At 39.3% G+C, this 24955-nt stretch overlaps 1 protein-coding gene across 1 annotated transcript in view; it reads right to left on the minus strand.

Annotated features, from left to right (window-relative positions):
- The window catches only part of LOC131694996 (uncharacterized), a gene marked incomplete at its 3' end in the record, with an annotated part of 33947 nt that extends 20213 nt beyond the window's left edge, over positions 1-13734 (minus strand). The window contains exons 1-2 of the mRNA XM_058983533.1: positions 13317-13734; positions 3663-5615 (exon numbers count right to left, since the gene is read on the minus strand). Of these exons, the coding sequence (XP_058839516.1) occupies positions 3663-5468 (1806 nt within the window). The remainder of the gene's footprint in view (positions 1-3662; positions 5616-13316) is intronic.
- Positions 13735-24955: the final 11221 nt, after the last annotated feature.

Consider the following 24955-nt stretch of genomic DNA (forward strand, 5'->3'; position numbering starts at 1 on the left):
AGACTCGAGCGTTTGTATGTTGACGTTTTTGTAGCGTGTGCTAACGTGTATGTTACTTCGCGTGTATACATTACATTTTATAATCGTGGGGTCATTCGCATGTTCGCGTGTTCTAGATGATCACACACGGACCGTGAATATACTTAATGTTTAGTGCATGGTTCAGATGCTAGAAGAGACTGGGTTCTCCCATTTAACTAGAGTTTCCGGTCATGTCGCGATGGAACGTATTGTCTAGTTTTTTCTATTGGTCCAACTGAAGGCATGAGTTGGGGCTGCTAAGATCGAGGGTAGAGACTTATGGACCTGGCCGATCCATGATTGCGCGAGCGATGGGTTTATGATTGTGACCGCGTTTGTAAATTTATATGTACTAAAACATTCGTTTAATTACCTTGGTGTTCGCATTTGTGACCAGGTTTTTGTTATCGCGAAGGCCACGTTCGGAATGGGAGAGATTGGGAGTTTATATGATATAATAAGCAATTTATTGTGTTAGCGAGTGTTAGCATGGATCTAGTAGCAATAAAAGAAAAAAATAATATGCCAAATAAAGAAAAAAGAAAGAAAGAAGCGAAATTGACCGACATGATTTTTGGTACACATGAGTAGTGGAAAAGCAAACTACTAGAAGTACAAAAAACAGACTAATGAAGTAATAGAAGAGAACACATGTAACATGCAATCAAGCTCCTTGAAATCATCTGAATGCCAGCAAATGATACCTATTTACCAATAACGACAATTGAATTCCGTAAGAATTTTTTCATGGTATGCTGACCGGGAATGGATTATTCATGTGTGTCGGTAAATTAATCGTAACTTAATTTATCTAATTCGATCTTCCCGAATGAATCGAATGCACGAATTGAACATCGGTAATAAGTGACCAACGAATCCCAAGAACGATTACCCGCTATTCTGTCATATACGCCAGTTCTGCACACATTCCCTGACCCATCTGTCACAAATAATCAGACAAACACATACACAGATAGACATACTACTGGCACGTAACAATTGTATACTAGTACTAAAAGCTACAATTATTACAACACAACATAACTAATAGGGATCAACTGTTATTTTTTTTAATGCGACCGCGAACGTTCACGAAGCCGACCGATAAATTGACAAACAATAACTCCCACTGCGAGTCGGGCTCACAAACACTTCCATTAATGTGTTAAACAATGTCTGCAAACATAGCCCACAGAAAAAATCAATCCACGGTGATTCGCCAATCGGCCACGCCAGTGTGCACAGGGTGTTGGTTGACCGTTAGTTTGGGCTGGTGTAGAGTATGAAAAAACACAAAACATAAAAAAGGCTCATAAACCCTCTCGGTCTCCTCGATGCACCACTATCGAGGCGTAATGCAATAACCATCTTAAATCCGTCAGAGGTCCTTTAAAACTGATGCACCAATATGCTTGATGATGTTTGCAATACCATCAATACCCGTCAACCTAGGGGAGGGTTATAAAAAATAGAAGATTTTAGAGAAAAATATTTCAAAACCCTAACTTCCCGATTTTTTTAAAGAAATGGTTACATTTCCATTCAAATTCTAAGGCTGATGCTTTAAAAATTATGACTTCTTATGTATATGGGTTGTTGTTTTAGACGAAGACCGAAGGCATGAACCTAAGCTGCAAGGACCAAAGGTAGGGGTTTCCGGATGTGACCGATTCATGATCGTGTGGGAACGGGTATTGGTATAATTGCACTTAAGACAGCGTTTAAAAATCCACAAGTACCAATATATTGACTTGATCACCAGAGCCTTTTTATCAATACGAGGGTGTGATTATATCATCGCATGCGTGACCAGATTTGCATTATCGCGAAGGACACAAGCGTTTCTATGTTAATGTATTTGATTCGCGTTTGCGTTCGTTCATACTACTTTTAAACATTCACAAATGTTGACATAATCGCCGAGAAAATTCTTATGATTGGGAGATCATGGGCTTAGGTACTCGTGATGATCGCGTCTGCGTCCGAGTATGTATTATCACGGAAGGCTTCACCCTAGTAACAATTGTGGTTTTATGATAGTTTTATAGCCACTGATAAAACTTAGACTGCACTTGTAGCGTTCTATTAAAACTTCAATTGTTACTTGGGCAGTGCTTGTATGTTGTTGTGCGCGTTTTTGTTATGGCGTGAGAGTTTGTAATTTTGTGTGTACCAAAGCGCTTCTATAACCATGTGGTCGTCATTATTCCCCTATGCTTTTGAGTGTCGCCGTAAAGAAAAAGAAGCAGGAAAATGTGAATTTACACATTTATTCAATGGCGAGCGAATGACCATTTGGTTAAAGCACTCAATAAACAATTATATTTATTCAGTAAAAATTAGATGGACGTACGATACGTATACTACAATATATTAGAGAAAGACATTAGATATTGTGACAATCATACGCAGAACGGCAAAATGTAATTGAAATGAAAAGTGAGAAAGCCAAAAACATACAACACATGACAACTATACGTTTGCCGAACAACAACATACGAATATTTCAAATACTAACCACTAGCTGAGCTTCAGTTAAGGGTGGTGAGTGTTTGAAAAGCATGCAGCATTGAATAGGCCCATTAGGCCCTCTTCGATTCACCATCAAGGTGTATTGCAATCAACGTCTTAAAACAACTTTCTGTCAATCTTCTTCAAAATTATTTTTCGATTTTGCATCAAATTTTGACGTTTCATGCATCTGGCATCGAAAATACAAATTCGATTTTTAAATTTTCCTTTACCCCCTTTGAACATTATTCAATATATGCTTCTATGGACTCAGACTGGCAACTCCAAGTAATTTTGCAATAATAATAAGTTTTGCATCATTTTGATATCACTAGTGGTACCAGCTTAAATGGATAAACACTGTGTGGCCACACTCCGGAACCTGAATCCCAATCGACACAAAATAGCAGCCGTTGGCAAGGTTGTACTTTTCATTTGAGAATAATTTTGTGCAAATCGGTCCAGCCGTCTCTGAAAAAATGATTACAGACTTTTTCCGATCTCGACGACCTCCTCCGGGCCGGGAGTACATCAAAATTGCTATTTCACGGTTAGTGAAAAATATTTGATATTTCGAAAGATTCCGTCTTACCCCCAACATCCCCACAATTGTTTACTAACAAACCTACGGAATTAGACCGTGCGAATAACATGCGACTGCTGCACAGTTCACACAGCATACCTTCCCCACTATTTTCAATCACGTGAGTTGCATCTAAAAAAGAGTTTTCCCACCTACTAACTGCTACTTTATAACTTTAAGTTGCATTTTCCAGATCTGTTTGTAATTAGTGGCCTACTCTCAGCTATAATTATGCCTCAGATTCCGACGAAAAGTCAATCCACGCATTTCTTTCTGGAAAACAATAGCTCGCTCAAACGGCAGCTAACCAAGCGAGGAATTAGTTCCCATGTTTTGGATCAATTTTTTGCTGCTACCCTATAGTCAAGTTTAATAATAGATTTTCACGGAAACCGGACATGGTTCGCTGAGAGGCACGTGTATGAGAATTTGCAAATTAGTACACTTCAATGAAGTCGATTGTTTTATCAACAAATGGCAACTGCTTCGTATGGGAATATCAATAAATCCGATCGGAGAAGCAATAAGAAAGGTGAAGGGTACTTACGCCGACCTTGTCCAAGCTTCGCAGCGAAGCCTCATGAACACTGTGGAAATGTACGTGTGCTTGCTTCATGATTGGTTCCACCTCCTCCTCCTCTTCCGATTCACCGATATCTGAGGTCAGCGGAGTACAGCTGTGACTACGTGCTTTACAGTTCAATGGATCGCTAACGGAGCGTTTTATGCTGCTCGAAGTTACTGCGTAAGCCTTGCAGATAAGCCCTTGGGCCAGTTCCGAGGCAATGTTGATCGCCTGTGGTGGATCGATTTTGAACGTTGGAACAATCGGCGGTTGCATCTCGAAGGATGAGTCCGGTGATATGTTAAACTGAACCAAACGGGTAACCACCGGATCCGGGTCGGTTTCATCCTCTTCTTCCACGTCCGAGTGCGACGGTTCGCATTCATACGAGTAATCGAAGTTTTCGCCCCAGATAAGTGTCCGATTGGAGAGATCTGCTTCACGGATAGTGTTTGAAAATCGGCGCAGGTTTTCTTCCGTAAGAGTTGGTGAAGCACAACGGCTAGTGTCCGAACTGTTGTCACTGATGGTTAAGGACCTCTTACTTTGGATAGGCCTTTGAACTCCTTCTAAGCTGTTGCTTTTCTTTTTCGACGAGAAGAAGCTCAGTAGATTTGAATGTGACGGTTGTCTTGGGTGCTCAGAATTGCGCCGCTTCTGGAATCGTTTCCTTAGAGCAAGTGGCGTTTTAAGAGCTTCCTCGAAGAACGCTTTTGTAGATGATGATTTTCTTACTATTCGCGTTGGTGTTTCGTGCGTATCCAGAGGCGGGCTTGAAACCCGGATGGGTTCGGGAAACAGTTCCTCTGGATTGAAAGGTTCAATATGTACTGGTTCTTTCTTCGGACTTGCGTTTTCAAGTTTTAAACTTTCCTTACTACTGCACGTATCATACTGATCCTGTTCCATCGATTCGAAGTCAGAGTCAATAAATGAGGCATCGGCCGGCGGAGTCAACAAATTCAATTTATAGTTTTCTGCATTTTGCACTTCCTCCGAAACTTTGCTTATCTTTATGGGTGTCGAGCTGGGTAGCGATAAGAACCCACGCGACTCGTCGGTACTTTCATCAACTTTCGACACTGTGAACCGTACACTTTTCATATCATCGCTAATCTTCGGTTTCTTCAGCACGGAATCGCTTGTCGTGTTGTCTGATTCCGACGAACTAAGGCAATGCTTCTGCTGATCAATCGAATTTTCTATAACACTAAGATCGTTCTTCTCCAAACACGATCCTTCACCAGCGTTGTTATTATTCACGCAAGACACAACATTTTCACCGGTAGATGCTTTTTTACAACAAACACTTGCATTGTGCTGACTGAGATCATTGAGAAACTTTCGGATATCCTGATCCACATCACCGCCCAGCAGATTCTCTGCCGAGCTTTTCAAACTTATATCTTGTTTAGGCACTTGCAATAACGATTTATACTCCAAGACACTCTCAAAGGACGAATCGTTTGCGGTTTTCAGTAAGGTCATGAAATTTTTGTTCAGAATCGGCTCCAATGCCGCACTTCGATTGCACTCCGCCGGACACTCGAAAACACTTCTTACACTGGTCGTAACTTCTATAGTACTACCGACTTTAGACCCATCACCGCATTCACATTTCTTTACGCGACCGTTCGTCTTTTTCGTCGTATTTGACACCAGTGTTTTCATAATAATCGTTATCTCGGAAGTTTTGGTAGTCGTGACAGCCGGCACTGAAGATTCCTCGTCATTCGCCTCATTTTCCACGCCCGCAGTGGCAGCGACGTTTTGCGAAGCGCAGTCCATCGTTTACTCTTATCAGAACTGCTTGCGCTTTATTTGAACAGCGATAAGAGACACTTTCATCCACGCAACGAGTAGGACAACATCTCTATTGGCAAACAGATCGATCCCGCGGAAGAGTTCTTGACACAGTTTACTGACACGGTTTACCTTGAATAATTGAGCAAATAAAATTTTGAAATGGGACGCCTCATGGCAGACACGCCGCCGACTGCGCTGGCATCCAGCACGGAACTAGTACTAAAGGTTCTAGTGAACCATTCAATATCCGATAACTTCAGTGCGTCTATCAACGCGATTGGAAAAAAGAGAGATCGTCTACCGGCACACACATTTGAAGCCAGCGATTATAATCATAAACACGCGTCAGAATTACTAATGAGGTTAATTGCAAGGCAAGCTGCGTGCGATTCGTTCACGATCAAATACAATAGAATTGTGGGAATATAAGTGGGTACTAAAATATGTATTCGTCTGAGTATCTTCCACAACCTCTGGTGACGTTCTGCTCAAGCTCAGCTCAAGCAATTTTCAGTTATCAAAGTAATTAATACCGGCATATTTGGTTGTAAGTATCCATTAAAATCTGCTGTTTGCAAACATTCCAATGTTGATTCTAAATCCGCCTATTATTTTACAATCTTTAGTTATTTATCAGTGCAGACTATTTTACCTACAATTTAAAAAAAACAGTGAAGCGTAGGGAAGGTAAAATGTGTCATATATAAAAAAGTAATATTTTTGAGCTGATTTTTCATAAAGCTCAACGACGTCCGGTTTTAGCTATGAGTATGGAACATTTCGAAATATTAAAACAACGCTCAAATTTCCACGCGTGTTCCACATTTTAGATTGAGACTAGCATTATAGATGGGTGGATTCAATTTTTGTTCAAAAACAAAACCCTACCGGAACCCGAAAACTTCAAGATAACCGACTCGAACCCATAAGTTTAACATTAGGAAAACCCGAACCCGAATTTAAAAATTGGAAAATATGAACCAGAAATTTTTCAACTCGAGCCGAAAATGTACCCGAATCCAGTATCTAATTATCGAGATCTGTCATTCAAAGTTATAGAGTGAGACGCTAGCTTGCCGCGCACTTCCATTCATTAGCGTTCGATAATGCGATAAAAACTGCAACAACCATGTTGGTCCATGTGGGTTCACGACGACGCAATCTGTTTAGGCCTTCAATCCGTTGGTTGAAATCCATGCGCGACGACGTTACAAATTACGGGCCGTTTTCCTCGGTGACATGTTGTTAGGAACTAAAAGTGGTTATGTGTTTGTTTTCGACCAAAAAAGACGTGCAGAACATTTTTTTTTAAATTTATTTTGCAATGAAAAATTGTTTAAAAAACATACAAAATTGTAAGCTCATTAAAATCGATCAGTTTGGTCGCCCAAAGTAATATTTTTACAATAAAAGGACTACAAACTTCAAATGTCAACATAATGGTCAATTTTTTTCAAAAGCCTGGATTTGCTTTTGCAATGCCAAATACTACCAAAAAAATGGATCTTTCATCGAAATTTTAATTTGACCGAATTCGGGAGACCCGTTTAAATAAATTTGACTCATTTCAGACCTATTTTTGCAGTCACAGTCAATTCACAAAATAGACAAAAAATTCGTCAATTGTTCGGCATATTTGCCGCTTAATGAATCATCGCCTTCTGATGATTTCAAAAGAGTTGTACCATACTGTCACTGGAACCTTGTTCCACGCATAACCGGCAGTGACGTAAATGTATATGGGTCATTCTGCGCGAAGTGATCAAAAAGATGGAAGCTTATAATCGAGCTTCACCGATTTGAGCCAATTTTAGAGCAATTAATTATCTAGAGCCGATATATAGAAAAATACTTGATTTTCTTTTAATTACATCTTCGGTTCTATTTACTCTGAAATCAAAACGCAAGATGTTTCTGGAGGAAAATTGTTAAAGGAGCCAAGAAAAATATTAGTTTTTAGCGGCAGTACTACCAACTATGCTATTTTTCCAGGTAAATATAATATATAAGTTCATTTTTCTCGCAATGCATATATTTTAATCTTGAAAATTCTAATTTCATCATGTTCCTCAGACATTTTTACTTAAAAAACACTTCTCGCATTTTACCATATAAAATTTTATGTTTATCGACAAATATTAAGAAACCTTCAAATGGTCATAAAACCGACCCTGATCAACTAGAGGCAAAACAAAAACGTAGTTTTTCGTCATTTCTCGTGTACTTCACAATAAATTATGCGTGAACTCAGTACACTAAAGAGGGATTTTTGTCGTTGCGCGCTTGCGATTTTATATGAGAAATTGAGATTTTTTTCGCTTCAAAACCATATATCTCAGGATAAGCTTAAATTATATTGAGATTATAAGTGTTTTTATGTAAAAATGTCTGAGGAACACGATGGAATTAAAATTTGAAAGTTAAAATATATGTATTGCGAGAAACATTAACTTTATTTTTTTTAACTGAAAAAATCGCATAATTGGAAGCACCGCCGCTAAAAACTTTATTTTTTTAGACTCCTTGAAGAATCTTTGATTTTTAAGTAAATAGAACCGATGATATAATCTAAAGAAAAACAAAGATTATAAGTGTTTATATTATAAGGTTTTACCAATTTATTAAAACGGGAAGTGTTCCCATGGCCCGAGGGGTGGTTCAATTGGCATACAAATTTGGATTTCAATATATATTGGCCCTAGATGAGCAATTCCTCCAAAATTTGTTCAAATCCGTGAAAGTCGATCATACGTGCCTTGATCACTTCGCGCGGAATGACCCATATCGCATAATTTGAGGCAAATCGGATATCAATTTGAGAGGTACATTCCGTACCATTCGTTACTCAATCTATAATGTAGGTGATCGGTTAACATTTTCACGATCTGGCTGAGAAGAGATGTTAAATGTGACCCTCTGCTGCGACAGCATTACGCATGAGTTGACAAACTGACTTGAACTATCATTATCTGAACACATGATGACTTGACGACAAGGTTTCATGGGTATTTTCCAACAATTCAATCTTCAAGTGACTTGGATTATGTTGTGGATAGAACAAACTCATTAATAGTAGCAGCATACCAAGAGGCTGGTGCTTCTCATTCGTTCGATGACTCTCAGACCGATAACTCGATCATCCCAGTACGTGCAGTGTAATGGAACAAAGAAAAGTGCTAACCCGCTTGCAAGGTTATTGTGCGCGTTCTCCACCTCTTCGAGGTTTCGAAATTTATTTTTCTTTTGTGTACGGCGGAATTTTTCTTGAAAAATAGCTATTCCCACAATTTATTAGCAAAAAAAAACCCTTAATTGAAAAATTATCTCAAAAACTCAAAGTAGGGGTTAAGTTTTTTTTAACATAGAATGTGTATGCAAAGTTTGAAATGAATCGGTCAAGTAGTTTTTGAATGGCAGTTAGCACCGCAAATCGTGTTTTTCCAGAGACGTTCTACAAAAAGCTTCGTCACAGAGTAGATATTTTTGAATGAACAAACTACAGGATGTTACTGAAATGATGTAGTTCAATATACAAAAGTTTTAATCAGCTTCACCCAACTTTCTCAAACAAAATTGACAAAAAAACTGATTTTTTCACACTGAAACCTTTACCCCCCTCCCCCTCCCTTAAAAGCAACTTAATAAGCTTGATTTTTGATGTAACCCTCTGCTCCGACAGTATTATGCATGCGTTGACAAGCTCGTGCCTCGACAAGCTTGGCTCGTACCAAACCATCGTTATCTAATAATAGATACATAATTTTGATCATTTAGACGTCTCACTAGATATCGTCACTTATCGTAATCTGAAATCTGCGAACTGGGACCTCCACAAAGAGTACTTGGCAACTAGGTTCCATAGGTATTTTCCAATGCTTGAATCTCTAAGTTACTTTTACGAGGTAGTGGATAAAACAAGCTCATTTTACCACCAGCATACCACAGCATAGCATACCAAGAGGGTTGTCCGCTTCGAGTTTTACGAACGTCTAGAGCAACCCATTGGTAGAACGCCGAACTAACTGGACTTAAAAAGATACGAAGAAGAGCTTGGATTCGCAGACGCAGAGACAGATCGGAGGCATTTAAGTGAACTCGCAAAGTTTACAGAAATGACCTTCAATTCTATAAATGAAGTGGTTAGAAAAGCCTTTGCACAAATGTCTCAAATCTCAACGAGGCTACTAGAATAATCTTTCACCTTAGTTCAATTAGAACTGCTACTGGCGAATACTCGTTTGACGAATCTGAAGTACTCAACTGTCTTTTCGGCACTGTACGGAACCATTACTGACGATTGCCTCTGAGTTCTTTTCGTGTAATTCTGATTCTTAGGCATTGGTTCGTAGCACTGTGTCAACCGAATCGATCAAATGGGTGCTTGCTAGATTTGCTCTATATAAGGCTCAGGAATCATTCCAGTTCTGCTTCAAAGAGAATATGAACACTTCAAGCATATGTTGAAGAAAGTTCTTACTTGTAGTACAGCATACATCCCATTAGCGTGACGTGCAATGCAACATGCATATCAAAGGGGGAAATATACTAAGCTATTGTTGTCTATAAAATTGAAGAAGCTTTTTCGAAGGAGCAATCTAGCTTAGGAAAAATTTTGCTATTAAAGGTGCTTTTAATAACGTGTCTTACGAATCCATATTGGAAGCAGCGCGAGTATCTTCATATATCGCGAACGCAATGCTTAGCAACCGACATCTGCACTCATCATCAAGATAGATAGAGATAAGGAAACTGAGTGTCTGGATGTCCTCAAGGTAGTATGCTGTCACCACTTACATGTGGGAGCAACACACTTCGGAGTGAAGGGGTTTATTGTGAAAGAGAAGAGCGGTGGTTCGCATGAAAAGTGCAAAGAGCTTTTGTTATTCTTCTCTTTATTTGCTCTGAGGTGCATAACATCCCTGGTTGCCTACTACGCAAATTCCAACTACGCGGATTTCTACTGCGCTGTATCCGTGCAGTAGGAAGATTTCGGCTAATTGGCCGAATATTTCATCCGCGTTAAGATGTAAGCGCCGTACTTTTTGACAAGGTTATTGTACTTAATTGGACCTCGAAGGTGCCCCAGAAAATTTGTCCAGGAAATCAAGAGCTTCTGGACGGTGCATGGTGGTTAAGTGATCAAATATGAATAGATCCGCCAGACGGCGCTAGCAATCATCTTATATATTTCAAATTGTATATCATAATAATTTAAAAGGGTGGTATTTTCGGCAATATTCACCAGCAGGTCGAATACTGACCGACGACAAATCAATTATTTCAGAACTTATCCAATAGGCGGCGCTAGCGAGAATACAATTTCTGGTGTTAAGTAATGTTCATCACCAGATCGAGTTCTGCTCGATATCGAATAAATTATTACTTACTAGGCGGTGCTAGGAAAAATGGGAAGATTATGTTTGATTTCAAAAAACACGTTTTACCAGTGATCAAAAATGGCGTTATTTCGAACTATCGAGGAAAAGCTGCATTAAGTGCAGTATCTAAGCTATTCCCATAACTGCTCTAGCTACATATCCGATACTCAACTCAGCTTCATGCCTAAACGGTCAACTACTACAAACTTAGTATCTCACACATCTTTCTTTTAGTCAACGTTTGCAAGCAAAAACTACAGGTAGATGCCATGTACAACGACTTCTTCGCGGTGTTTAAGAAAATTAATCATTAGATAACTGTTTCCAAATAAAGTAGACTTGGATTTGACTCCTTTCTGGATTGGCTTTACTCGTACCAAACTGAACGTGAAATGGTAGTGAAATTGGAAACTGCACGACATCACCATTTGCCAACAGCTATGGAGTACCTCAGGGCAGTCACCTCGGACCATTCATTTTTTGCTCTATTTAAGCGACTTAAATCATTTGCTAAAGTGCATGAAACTTTCGTTTGTTGACGACTTCAAACTATTTCGGCTTATCAATAATGCGAAAGATGCAGAATTCTTGCAGTCCCAGTTGAATGTATTCACCAATTGGTTCAATGCCAATATGTTAAATGCCTTCAAGCGTTCGGTTATATCCACTGGAAAGTTAATTTCGACTACAATATTTCATAAAACGTTCTCAAACGGGATCAGCTGTTAATGATTTGGTAGCCTACTTAGATTCCAAACTAAACTGCAAGCGCCACATTGAGTACACGATTTCTACGGCTTCTAAGCTGCTAGGATTTATTTGAGGGTCACTAAGAACTTTACCAACATACATTGTTGAAAAGTACTCTATTGTGCTTTGGTCCGCTCTACACTCGAATATGGCAATACAGTCTGGGCACTTCTTATTACCAAAAAGATATTCAACGCATTGAAGCTTTTCGGCGCAAATTTGTTCGTATCGCACTTCGTCGAAACCCATGGAGGGACCCACTGAACCTACCGAGCTACATAGATCGCTGTAAGCTTATTGACCTCGATCTCCTGTAAGTACACCGGAATGTTTCGAAGGCCGTTTTCATTGCCGATCTACTGCAATCTCGAATCGACTGCTCCGAACTTCTACAACTTTTGGACATCGACATTCGTCGTCGTAGTCCTCGAACCCATCCTTTCTTTCGCATGCCGGTAGTCAGAGCAAATTATGGTTCATTCGTATCGTGCTGTCAAGAAATCGTTTCTATCTTGTTAGCTGTAGCCTAGTGCTAGTTTCTAGTTATTAAGATTATGCTGTTAATTTTATTTGTAAGTTATAAGTGTCGACATGTATCATTTGAATGTCTGTTATCTGTTGTTATAAAAGATGAGGACATAACATAAGCCTACTGGAAAGAGTTAAAACAAAATTCAGCTCCAGCGGGTTTTTCCCTGCTCCCAAACAAACAAAAGCCTTATAACACTGGAGACCCTGAGTCTTAGTTCATTAAGTCTCAGTATCAGTTGGACTTGTTTAAAAACATACATAATTACATACATTAGGAAAAAGATTTATCCTGTGGTCTTCTCGCGAAAGACGAGTGCTGTTTGTTGATGCAAACATGCATTTGGATGTCATCTACTAGGGTGCTTAAAATAAGCTTAAAAATATGCTCGTGAGCAAATTTTTAAGCTTCTGTAACTCAAGATCATGGTTATTGAAAAGCGTCGTGTCTTCGGTTAAATTTCATATTTTAATATTTTGTATGCAAAAGTATATTTTCTCAAGAATGAGCAATATTAACCTGCAAGAATCATTCAAATACATGCATATTTTCAAGTTTTCATATGTAAATAACTATTTAAGAATATACCATTAGACTTTTGGAAGGCAATTCAGTGTTTTTGAAGATACGGAGTCGAACAAACAGGAGCGCCAACAGGTTTGCGAGCGCACGGACGAGTGTAGCCGTGGAGAATGTCTTTAACTCGTCCAGGCAAATTTTTCTCGTTTCTTCAAATTTCATTTTTAATATTTCTTCAAATTGTCTTTCACGTCATATAATGTTATTTTTGATTGACAGAAATCAGAGTGCTCTGTTCATCAGAATTTAATTATCTTCTACATAATCATATCTTTACCGAATTCAATAGGCGGAAAAAATCGGATCAAAAAGCTCACAGAAACGTGTCCTAATTGACTGACACTGAGTCGGAGATCGAACGTGCGACGACTGTACCACTACGACGCTACTGTATTTGAAATTATTGATTATTCCACCTCTTTCGACAAGTTGAGATTCAGAACAAGTTAGACAATCCCCTCCAACAGCCATGCGATATGCGATGACGCATGAGCCAACTCAAAGATATTGCAATGATGGTGCTTATGATTCATACTAGTCGTCCATAACGTACGATAATCTCTCTTGTTTCCAATAGCGATCGTATGAGCCAACCTTCGATTAAGATATGTCACCGCAAAAGCAATAAATCGATGCACCAACAGGTTTAGCTAGTAAAGTGGCACGAACTCTCTCTTTCCGATTGAAAGATTTTGCTTTGGATGGTAGCTTTCGTAAATATACACACTACACTATCACTGAAATTGCACATCTTCCTTTCTCCAATCACATTCGCACGCGAAACTGCCACGAGAGGTCAACCAGGAACGCACATTCGCGAATCTCCAGCACGCACCGTTTCATTACTTCCGAATTTCGATCCGCCACAACAAACGTCCACAGGTAAACTACTGACTCAGCCTGATCGTATCCGGCGATCAAGTCCCCTCTCCAACTAGCAAACCATAACTGACTTCCTTTGCCGAACGAATGCGCGGCCGGCCGGGAAAGGAGAGGATCAAGACACGCGAAATGCAGTGCTAAGGTGCTGTCTAAGAAGGCAGAAGGAAAAAGGAATAAATGCCGGCCGTCCACGCTACCCGCGCAAACTAGCATGCACTACATACATGTATGCGATTGGACTCACAAATTTCTTCTACGGAAACGCAAGCCAGCAGACCAAAGCAAGTGCCAAAACCTGCACTGCCGGCTGCAAACGGTCCCGTTCCGTTCCGAAGGAAGGGTAGCTATAAGACGTAAAACTTTTTTTCTTTAAAAAAAAACTTCCCTCTAACCTGCTGTCAGTCAATACTCTCGCGCGCTGGAGGGCGGGTTTGCGGACGGACGATCCCCGATCAGCCGGGTGCGTTAGGGACAGTGATCATTAGGACACTGCAGTTCCAACGATTCATAACGCGTCTGCTAGTAAAATCGCTTCGAACTAGTATCAAACAATTACTGTACACTACTAAATGGCATCCCATCACGATTTTATGGGAATAGAGATTGACCATAGGAGGATCACAGAAGCAGTTATCCGGATTCTCTTGAGCTGCAGTGTGCAACAAAGGATCAGAAACCGCAGCAGGTAACTGTTCGGGGTTTCAGTATTAAAGACATGTGTTCAACCCCCGCGTGTGCCTAAAACTTAGCCGGTATTAAATACTTTCCCTACTTCTTTGCCTCCCGCAACCTGTTGCTGCTGCTTTTCTCAAACGGTCAAGATCAACATTAGGACTGCCACATCGTTGGAAGAGGTAGAATTGTCTATAGCAACTCTTCCGTATGGACAGACCGGTAAATAGAACACGACTCATGCTTTAATTCCAACAAATGTTACTCATCGCCTTTGACAGCGGCAGTTGCCAGAGATGTGAGTTAGAACATTTTGAAAGGCGGTAAGAAATCATCGGTAGCAGCTGGAGCAAGGCATATTTTTAGGTTTCTCTAGAAAGGTGAATCAATCGAGTTGAACTTGCTATACGTTATGCGAGCATTTATTACCAAGGAAAGAGAAGCACTTATTTTGCTTCGAGGAAGGGTTCTTTTATTTAAATGTATGCAAACAATTTAGCAGTCAACCCTCGGTACAGTAAACATTGCACTGCAAAAAACCTGGCAAATAATAATTAGCAATAAAAATATTCATTTCGCATGTGTCTTGGTTCATCAGTAGACCGGCACGAAACCAAGACGTGCCCCTTAATAGTCATCTTATCAAAGTCCTTTTTAGTGAATAATAATCAGCCAGTTTCTTTTGTTTTTACTTTCTCGAAACGTATAATTAGGACACATAAACCTACACCGCTATTTTCAACGAATAAAAATAACATTCACAAAGCAAAGTTAGGACATGTTGTATGAAACGAAAGAGACGGCAGGTTGGATGAATCGAGCCAAAATGTATTTGCTATTGTTGTTTTCCGGTATATTCGGCCCACACGCCGTGCACTATGGTCCCAAAGCCGTGTTTAGGAAGACGAAAATGTTAACGACCAAATAGTTACTTTTAGATCCATAATGTTTTCGGAAAAGTTTCCTTCTAGTTTTGGATCCATTAAAAAATAAAGGGGTGTTCAGATTTTTCAAATGTGCGATTTAAAGAATTACGTCAAGATTAAAAGGGGTGTCTGTAAAATATTTTGTTTTACGATTTTGTAGGCAAGGCAACAATGGATTAGAAAAACTCTAGAAAGAGAACTGCGGAGACTCCATTTTGGGTCGATTGGATTCGCGTTTAGCTGTCAAAAAACGAATCCAGTCGAACATTGCCTATCCTTATAACATTGGACGTTTTGCCATACAATGCCGGGGTATTCGTTGCCAAAAATGCTGTTTTTTTCTCCGCAGTTCTCTTACTATGAGTTTTTCTACAATGGATCTTTTGTGTAATGTTAATTCATCGCGCACGAAAAAAAATATTTTCGGTCAACCAGAGCCACGCATACGTGCGTTCCAAGAGTAGACGTCCAACCATTTCTACGTCGAGGAGCGCCGCGGCGAAAACCATAACTCTTGATAAAATTATCTGACACAGGAAATTCAAGATTTGTGAAGCTTAGACTTGTAGTTACTCGATGAACCAAAAAAATAGAAAAATCAAGAATCAGGAATCAGAATATATTGGCTTAAATGGCACGTTCCCCGTATGTAGTCGGGTATTTGTGCCTTGCCGTGTGTTTTCATCATTTCCTGAGCGAAAGGAAAAGAGAAGGCGGTGTGGGGAAGTAGAATTGGAAGAATAGGAAAAATAACAGCACAAAAACAAAAAAAAAACAAACAGCAGGTAAGTTAACCTCACAAGCAATTCAACTCACCTGCGAATAAGCCTAAAGCTCTTTACCACATTTGATAAAAAAAAACTTTAGTATGTCTCTAAGTTTCAGTCGTCCAAACATGGTGTCGTCTATGGAAGGACGGTCGAAAACTCGAAATCGCAATTGCGCTACTGCTAGATAGTTGCATATCAGATGATATGAGGCTCCGTAGTCGGATTCACAAAGGTCACATGAAAAAGACTCAACGCGCTGAATAGTTGCCATGTGATAATTGATAAATGTGATAATTGAGTTGGTCAGCATGCTAAGTTGTTCGATTTGGGTTCTACACGCGATCACTACCTTGGACCGTGATTCATCTGAGCTTGATTGCAGCCTAAATAGAGGAGCAGAAGTTTATAACTTTGCCGGACAAGCTCTGTTGAAGGGCCGATTGTACCCCGCACAAAATCTCGAAGATTTCTGCTTGGAATACAGTACAGTATCTACCTAGCGAGCGACTCTGTTCTGATCTCATTTCACGACAGTAGACACCAGCATCATCACGTCACTCCACTGTTGTTGTTGTTAATTCGTGGCTTTAACCTCTGTGGGTCATTTGCCGTTCCACTACTAACTGAATGGTAGCAAGATCAACATGGTTACTGTTCCAAAGTCTAGTAACCTGCAGTCTCTAGGTACATGAATGTGCTTCTTGTTTAAGGTGTATGTGTAATGGTTTAATATTTAGAAGGTCCTTAAGGGCAGAAGTCGGAGTTGAGGTGAAAGCACCAGTCAACGCCATGAGCGCCATTCTTAGCAGATGGTTTAGTTTCAACTAAACCGTCATCACCTCTCCCCTCTGTCACCATACTAGCATTCAAATGATAAAATTGGACTTACAATTGCAGTGTAAATTCAATAGATGGTTTGAGACCCCAGGTCTTTCCGAATGTCCGCCTGCACTGCACGAAGGCCATGCATGCTTTCTTAACTCTAAACTCAATGTAAGCAGATCAAATCAAAAAAATCCAATACAACTCCAACGTATTTAACTTAATCTGCACACAGTAGCTCAGAGTCAAAGACTGCAAGGGACTAGAGATGGTCGGGTTCGGGTTTTTGGACCCGAAACCCGGACCCGACCCTAACCCGACGGGTTTCGGGTCGGGTTCGGGTTCTGTAAATTTAAGCTTCTCGGGTTCGGGTCGGGTTCCGGGTTTTCAAATTTTAAATTCTCGGGTTGGGGTCGGGTCCGGGTTTATGAAATTTTGGACTTTCGGGCTCGGGTCGGGTTCGGGTTTTTCAAATTAGGAATTATCGGGGTCGGATCGGGTTCGGGTTTTGAACAAAACAACCCATCCATTTCAGGACACTGTTTGCGTCTATACACAAAACGCAGTCTTTTTTGTAGTAGTGAATTATACTTCGTAATACGAATGGATGACACATATAACCGTACCAAATGTTAGCACCTCTGAATCGCTAGAATTCGTCGTATTTTCTGGTGCTCAAATATTGTGTTTTTTCATTCTTGCATAAAATTCCGTCTCTTCAGATTCGCAAACTGCCTGAATTATTTATTTTTTTAAACGAACATTCATGAAAGATCATTCAACAATACGTGTTTCACATCTAAAATCTCTTTGCGCATTATTTTTCATGATAATTAGTAATAAACCAAGTCAACAGGAATTTATCAGAAAATATCGGTTCAACTTTCTATAATGGAATATAAATTTCGACAAGTACTTTAAAACCGATACTTAGACCGCGGCGACTTTTTCTCTATGTAAACGGTTTTGTGGGGTACATTCGTACCCCAGAACGAAAATCGCTCTAGTATGTCTAATTTTTATTAAATTTATAATTAAATTGGATAGTTTTATTCTAAAATCATTCGTAAAGTAACCTGTTTAAAAATATTCGTGTTTTGGCTATTTAATTAGGTAATATTTCATTTTGTATAGAACAAGTCTTTGAAATACGTCAAAATTCTCTTTTTTTCTTCATATTGCTATAACTCCGGTAGTTTCAAATCGATTTTGACCATTTATACGACGTTGTAAAGCTTATTAAATTTCCTTTTGAACAATTTTTTTCAAAAACCGGTCAAAAAGTATATTTATTCCGATGCTTTTTTAAAACCAAACGCCAATACAAACGTTAAAAATACAGCAATATGCAGTAACAGAGATGAAACAGGAAGGCGTCGAAGGAAAAGGTAGAGCCGGTGCATTGTACGTGTATATAAAGTAAGTATGATCCAGAGCCTGGGCTGCAGAAGATAACGATTCGAATGATGCGTCTTGCATAGTATATACAAATCATATTCACGAATGTGTTTTGACTCTTTCATCCGCAAAAGCAAAAATTACGATACCGATCCAAACGCATTTTCTAGTTGCTTTGCTATAGTGCTTTCTTATACCAAATAACAGATACTATTATTCAGCAAAGTTGATACTTATACAATTTTACACAAGTTTCTCGCTTACTATGTATCGATATTTTGCTTTTAATAATATATATATATAATTTTTTTTGAATTATGTACACATGACAAAACACTAACGCTAACGGTTTTGTGGGGTACATTTGTACCCCAAACAAACTTTAAGCAAGCACTGTTAAATTGGTCAAATGAAACAAATAGGTTGTACCTGCCTTCACGGAAGTTTAATAATCAAATTGGTTTATGATAAAGATTTATTGCAATTCTTGCAATAAACTGCAACGGAAAAATAAGGACTGGACTCATAAATTTGGTGGTACTTTGGTGTCATTATGGCGGCTCAAATTTAAAAAGGGTACATTATTTTTTTAAAAGCAGATAGTTTAGGCCAAATTTATTTTCTAGAAACTGTCTTTGTTCCATCAGACCTAAACCTAGCTTCACTTCCGCCAGGTTTCGTTGTTCATGACACTCATATGGTGATGGGATAATAGCACCATTATTAAATCAGTGGTACATATATGATACAAACACTTTCTGTCAGATTGTTCCCGGGCTGAGCTGTTGCATGATCCGGATTCCTTCATAAAAATACATGAATTTCCACGAACTTAACGAAATGATCGCAAAAATTTTGTGTGTTCTGTTGAAGCCATTAACGGATTTTTAAGTTTTGAGTCGTTCCGAGAGCTCCATTGGAGATGTCGAAGCATCTCTATTGGCGCGCATACCGTTTAATCTGAAGCATAAAATAACGTCAGAAAATGATTGATACCCTTCGATACAGGGTTGACCGTTCCAACCAGTAACTTGGGTGACGTCATGTAAACTGTCGAATACGACTTGCCAATTGCCATAGCTTAATTTAATACATGTAATAAACTATACGAAACTGCCTTGCAGGAATGGTTTCTGATAAAAAATCAGAAATTTTGGTTAATTACGACGGGCAAGGTTGTTAGAAACTGTGACCATTAAGCTTTCTGTTTCCTCATGAGTTGGCCGCCGATTTAACTTAATTGCCGGTTAAGATATCAATGATTTATCAAGTTTCTCAGCACGTTACAAATTTGACGTTCAATAATAGTAAATATAAATGCGGATTCTACTCGGTAGTGATTTGTTTTTCCAAATGCAGATATAACTCAATGCGTATTCGAGTGATTCTACTATTCTTAGATGAGTCAAGGGTCCAGCTCGGATGCCTAGAATTAAAAATCTTCGAGATCTTTGGTTGATTCTCCGTATTAGCAAGTTGGATTCGGATCGGGCTTCTCAAATTTTAAATTTTCGGGTTCGGGTTTTCAAATTTTAAAATTCTAGGGTCGGGTCGGGTTCGGGTTTTACAAAATTTTCATTCTCGGGTACGGGTCGGGTTCGGGTTTTTAAGTTTTAAAATGTTTGGGCTCGGGTCGGGTTCGGGTTTTTCAAATTTTATAATTTCGGGCTCGGGTCGGGTTCGGGTTTTTAAATTTTCATGCGCTCGGGTTCGGGTCGGGTTCGGGTTCGAAAAAATTGAAACCCGACCATCTCTACAAGGGACGAACCCTGCCGTTTGTTATCTGCTTCTTCGTGAAAAGAACAATTGAAGTTTTCTTTGGATTAACTAATAATTTAACTTGTGAACAGCTCTTAATCCTTGTTGTAAAATGTCAAAGATTGTGCCGATGCAAAGTCCAGTAATTAGTATTTGGTAGTCGTCAGAAAACCCGTAGGTTGGAAATTAAACCTCATTGAGGTTCTCCAACAAACCGTCGGCATCCTGGTTCCATAGCAAAGATGCCAGAAGGCCACTCTGAGAAGGACCACAAATACACAACTTCTTTATATCTGCCAGTCTCAGTGACGAGCAAAGAATGCGGTTACTAAGCATTGCGTTTATCCAACCCAAGATACATGCAGATACTCCATGACCGCGCGTCGTTTCCCGAATATACTGGAAGGACACACAGTTAAAAGCACTCTTAACCCTTTCATGCCCAACTTTTTTCTAGTGCATGTCGGGTTTCAAAACTATTTTTCCTTTAAAACGGTGGGATCAAGAAACTCGAAAAACCTTTTTTCATAAAGGTAGGTGCTTTCCTTGCAGTGCTACAAGCTGCTCAATTTTTACCTTCCAATGCTCACTACAATTCTCCTAAAATATTTACAATAGTCCAACTGCGTGGAAAACGTAGCCAAAAATAGTCTAAATTGATAAGTCTTATCATTTTCACTAATATTGCAACATAACGAAGTTATATGAAAAATTTATTTTCCGTCGTCAACGTAAACGGTCCCTGGCAGTACTGCTCCATCGGAGTTCAATCAGACTAACTGCAATAACTTCAGTTCTAGAGCTGATCCTTGTAACCGTTAATACTCAAATGAAAACCAATAGTCACATTTATTAGCCTTACTTGTTTTTGTGAGCAAATCTTGCCTTAATCAAAAGTTATAGCTGTTTAAAAACGTTGTTGTCCACAAACAACATGGGCATGAATGGGTTAATATCTAGGAATACACCGAAGCTAGATTGCTTGAGCGAGAAGGCCTTCTCAATGTTGTAAACAATATCGTGAAGCAGAGTGATTTTCCGCACTGATATGCATGTTGCATTTTGTGCAGTGGATATTCATCTAAACTGATGTTTCTGGCGTGATAATCGATTATCAATCCGAAGTCAAAAATCGTGACTAAAATCCTCAAATCATGAACTTAAATCCCATTACTCATGACTAAGATCCTGAAATCACGAACATGAATCACTTTACTCATACTTAAAATATCACGATAACGTGAATAGACATTACGAAAATCCTAAGTAAAATCCTGAAATCATGAATATAAACCACGCTAATTTGCCAGAGAAATACGAACTTACGAATAAAGTTCCTGAAATCATGAACATCGTTTAACTGTCGGCACTTCTAGTTGATGTAGTTCATGCAAATCAGTATATCCCCTAACTATGAACAAGAATCATAACACAAACTAAACATGTCCAGAGAACAACCAGAGTAATCCAAAGAAACATTCGAATGCGTTGTATTCGTAGTGAACTAGATGTGTTTGTATTCGGAACTAGTTGTTTGGAAACAAGAATAGATTCATAAATACGAAATTTATTATTTATAACTTCAGGATCCGGTTTTCGTAAATCGTTCAGTTCACGAAATCGTGAGCTTTTTTCCATGAATTTATGAACGAATTTTTTTCTGTGTGGCAAACCTCAAATCTTAGATCGCATAAAAAAATATGAACAGTTTGTATTATCCTCTTCGCGGTTTGACTCACCGTGTTGTTTGTTAGTAAGATGTTGTTTGTTAGTAAGATGCGCGTGCTTCATGTGAACGCCGTAAAAGTACTCAAATGCAATGCTTCGCACTTAGACTGATTAGATTTCGCTGTATTAGTGTTGTCAGGGACATTTGAAGTTAAAGTTGAAAAATAAAGTTTTGATATATATTATATATTTTTCTTGTTCGTTGACGACAACAATCTAAAGATAACATATTTTAGAAACCCTATACGCGCTAGAAAAAAGTTGGGCAAGTTGTAAAATTACGCACAGTAACGCAGTAAGTTAGTAAAGAGGCCTGCTCAATGAGGAAATGGTTGCCAGTTCGTGGCTAAGTATGGCCGGTTTTCATTTTTATCTAATGACGCTATGATCATATAATTTTCAAATCTCACATAATATTCCGTTATATTTGATGGATGCTTTTTGTTACATCTAATTCAATGGAAACTTACTGGTTTCTTTCTAGCTGCCCAGTATTGAGAAAACTAGATTTTTCGATATTGTGAAGCGGACCATCCTCTTAATAATAACGATAGCGTTCGACGATAATGAGATAGTCTGGTCATCAATAAACAAGCAAAACGAATAGCAAATAACCCCAATACGTTTAAAACAGTATAAAAGAAAAATTCACTATTTTTCTGACTCGTGTCTTCGAAATGAAGCACGCAAATTATTTACTTACCAACAAATATGAGTAAATCCGAAATCTTACCTGAAAAGGAAAAAAAATGTTGCCATTAGCTTAATTTGATAAATGTGTACAATTTCAGCAGCAGAACTGGAGATTTATTTGCAATCAAGCAAGAAGTAAATACAATTTGTAATATGAAAGCTTCAATACATCTATTTGAAATGCTTACCATAAAACATATTGTTAGTTGAATTTTAATGAAATTCGTTTCTCATAAATTGCATTCTGAGTTTTTCACATCTGTGATGGAAGTTTTATACCCATGATCTCATAGTTTAAGTAGGTGTTTCCAAGTATTTTGGATTAAATTATTTTTTTTCAGACAGAGCAGTACATAAGTGCACCAAGTAATAACTAAATCGATTTGTCTTCGCTGCACAAAATCTGTACACTGCTGTTACTACTGGGCGAAAAAGTCCGGGTCTTTTCCGAACGGCCGGGAGCAGTCGAGTTCTCCCGGTGTTTGCATCGAAAGCTCCTGCAGTGGTTCATTACTTTTAGTTGAAGAGGTGAACTCTACTTTTGTGAAGGAACCTTCCAAACGATGCACAATGAGCAAAAAATGTTCCCAGGCGAGACTTTTTTGAAATAGCTAATATATACAACGACCGTACGGTAAGGTATCGTGCTTGTTTTGCTCCGTTTGAGTTTATTTTCAATACTGAATACATAACTCGGAATAAAATTTAATGCGGCTGATCAAAGTTAGTGTGACTGATCAAAAGTAGCAATTCTTATGTATAAAAGTCCAGATTATCGTGGACGCGAATGACCGCCTGAAACGTGTGAACCTGTTTACCCCAATTCCTCCTGGTACTCTGGCGTATTCCAACCAAACTTGATGCGGTTTTTAAAAACGATCACAAAATTTGTCTAGTTTTAGAAACCATCTTTCCGGAAATAACCGTATCAAATAATTTACCCGGAGAAATCTAAAGGACTTCAAAGAGTGTCGAAAACGAGATACTATTTTGACATGGTAGGCAAAACAGGTTTTGAAACCGTTCGAAAAGGGTTTTCTTTTTCGGTGGAATTAAGTTCAGGTAAAAGCTCGGGTTGTGTTCAATTTGCACAAAATACCTCGAAATATTATGCAGTGTAACCCTCATAATGTCTCCCAGTGCACTTGTTTTGCAAAATCATGAAGCTTTACATGCCGCAAGGAGGGTCGCCCAAAAACCCTTCTGAATGTGATATTCATTGTACGATTCAGGTATGTGCGGGCGTAGGGACTCGCGATCGCGTGTATCATCGCGAAGGGCTCGAACATTTGTAGGTTAACGTGCTCGATCGCGTGTGCGTTTGTATGTCGCGTGCGCGTTTGTATGTCGCGTGTGCTAACGTGTATGAACTTCGCGTGTATAAATTCTATTTCATAACCGTGTGCCTTTCGCATATTCGCGTGTGTTCTAGAATAATCGCGCGCGGACCGTGAATCTGATACTTAATTTTTGATTTTTGGTGTACGGTTCAGATTCAAGAAGAAAGTGGGTTCTTACATATCATTAGAATTCCCATTTATGTCGCCGTAGAACGCGTGGTCTATTGGATGAGCTTTATTTTTTTTTTGATTGGTCCAACTGAATGTATGGACCTAAATTGCTAGAATGAAGGCTAAAGATTTCCGGACGTGACCGATTCATGATCGCGCGCATTTGCGGGTTCGCGTTTGAGACCGCGTTTGTAACGTCGTAAGTACTAAAACGTTCACACAATTGCCGGAGTGTTATCAAGTTTACGCGATCTCGGGCATAGGTGTGTGTAGATGATCGCGAAGGGCTTAAGCGTTCGTATGTTGACGTGTTTGTCGCGTGTGCTCGCTTGTATGTGACTTCGCGTGCATAAATTCGATTTTGAAACCCTGCGGCGCTTCATATCTTCGCGGACCGTCATTCTGATCTTTAGTTTTCGGTGTACGAATCACATTCTGACAGAGAGAGAGAGTTATCCCATATCACTAGAGTTTCCGGTCATGTCGCCATGGAACGTTTTGTCTAGTGGATATGGGAGTTATTTTTCAATTTTATTATTTTTTTTATTAATTAACAAGGACCTAGATTGTTTGTACCGAGGATAGAGACTTCCGGACGATCCCGATTCACGATGACGCGAGCGCGGGAGTTTGTAGGTTAACGCTTGAGATCGTGTTGGTAAGTTTATGGGTGCTGAGATTTTCACCTTATCACCGGGGTGTAATCATGTTTGCGAGTTCGTAGGTTGCTTGGAAAATCACGAGTGGCTCTAAGGTTTGTGTGCTGACGTGATTTTGTAACGTGTGTTCTTGAATAGTCGCGCGAACCGTGAGTCTGATATTAAATTTTCGGTGCGCGGTTAGAATTCTGGCAGAGAGTGGGATCGTTTATATCGATAGGGTTCCCGGTCATGTCGCCATGAGACGTGTTGTCTAATAGGTATGGGCGTATTTTCTTAATTGGTACAGCTGAAGGCATGGACCTAGGCTTCTAGGATCAAGAACAGACTTCCGGACGAGATCGATTCGCAATCGCGTGCGCGAGGGCATTTTTGTAGGTTCCCGCTGAGACCGCGTTTGAGAATGTGTGAGTG

The sequence above is a fragment of the Topomyia yanbarensis genome, unplaced genomic scaffold (assembly GCF_030247195.1).
Source record: "Topomyia yanbarensis strain Yona2022 unplaced genomic scaffold, ASM3024719v1 HiC_scaffold_226, whole genome shotgun sequence".
In the NCBI taxonomy this organism is placed as follows: Eukaryota; Metazoa; Arthropoda; class Insecta; order Diptera; family Culicidae; genus Topomyia; species Topomyia yanbarensis.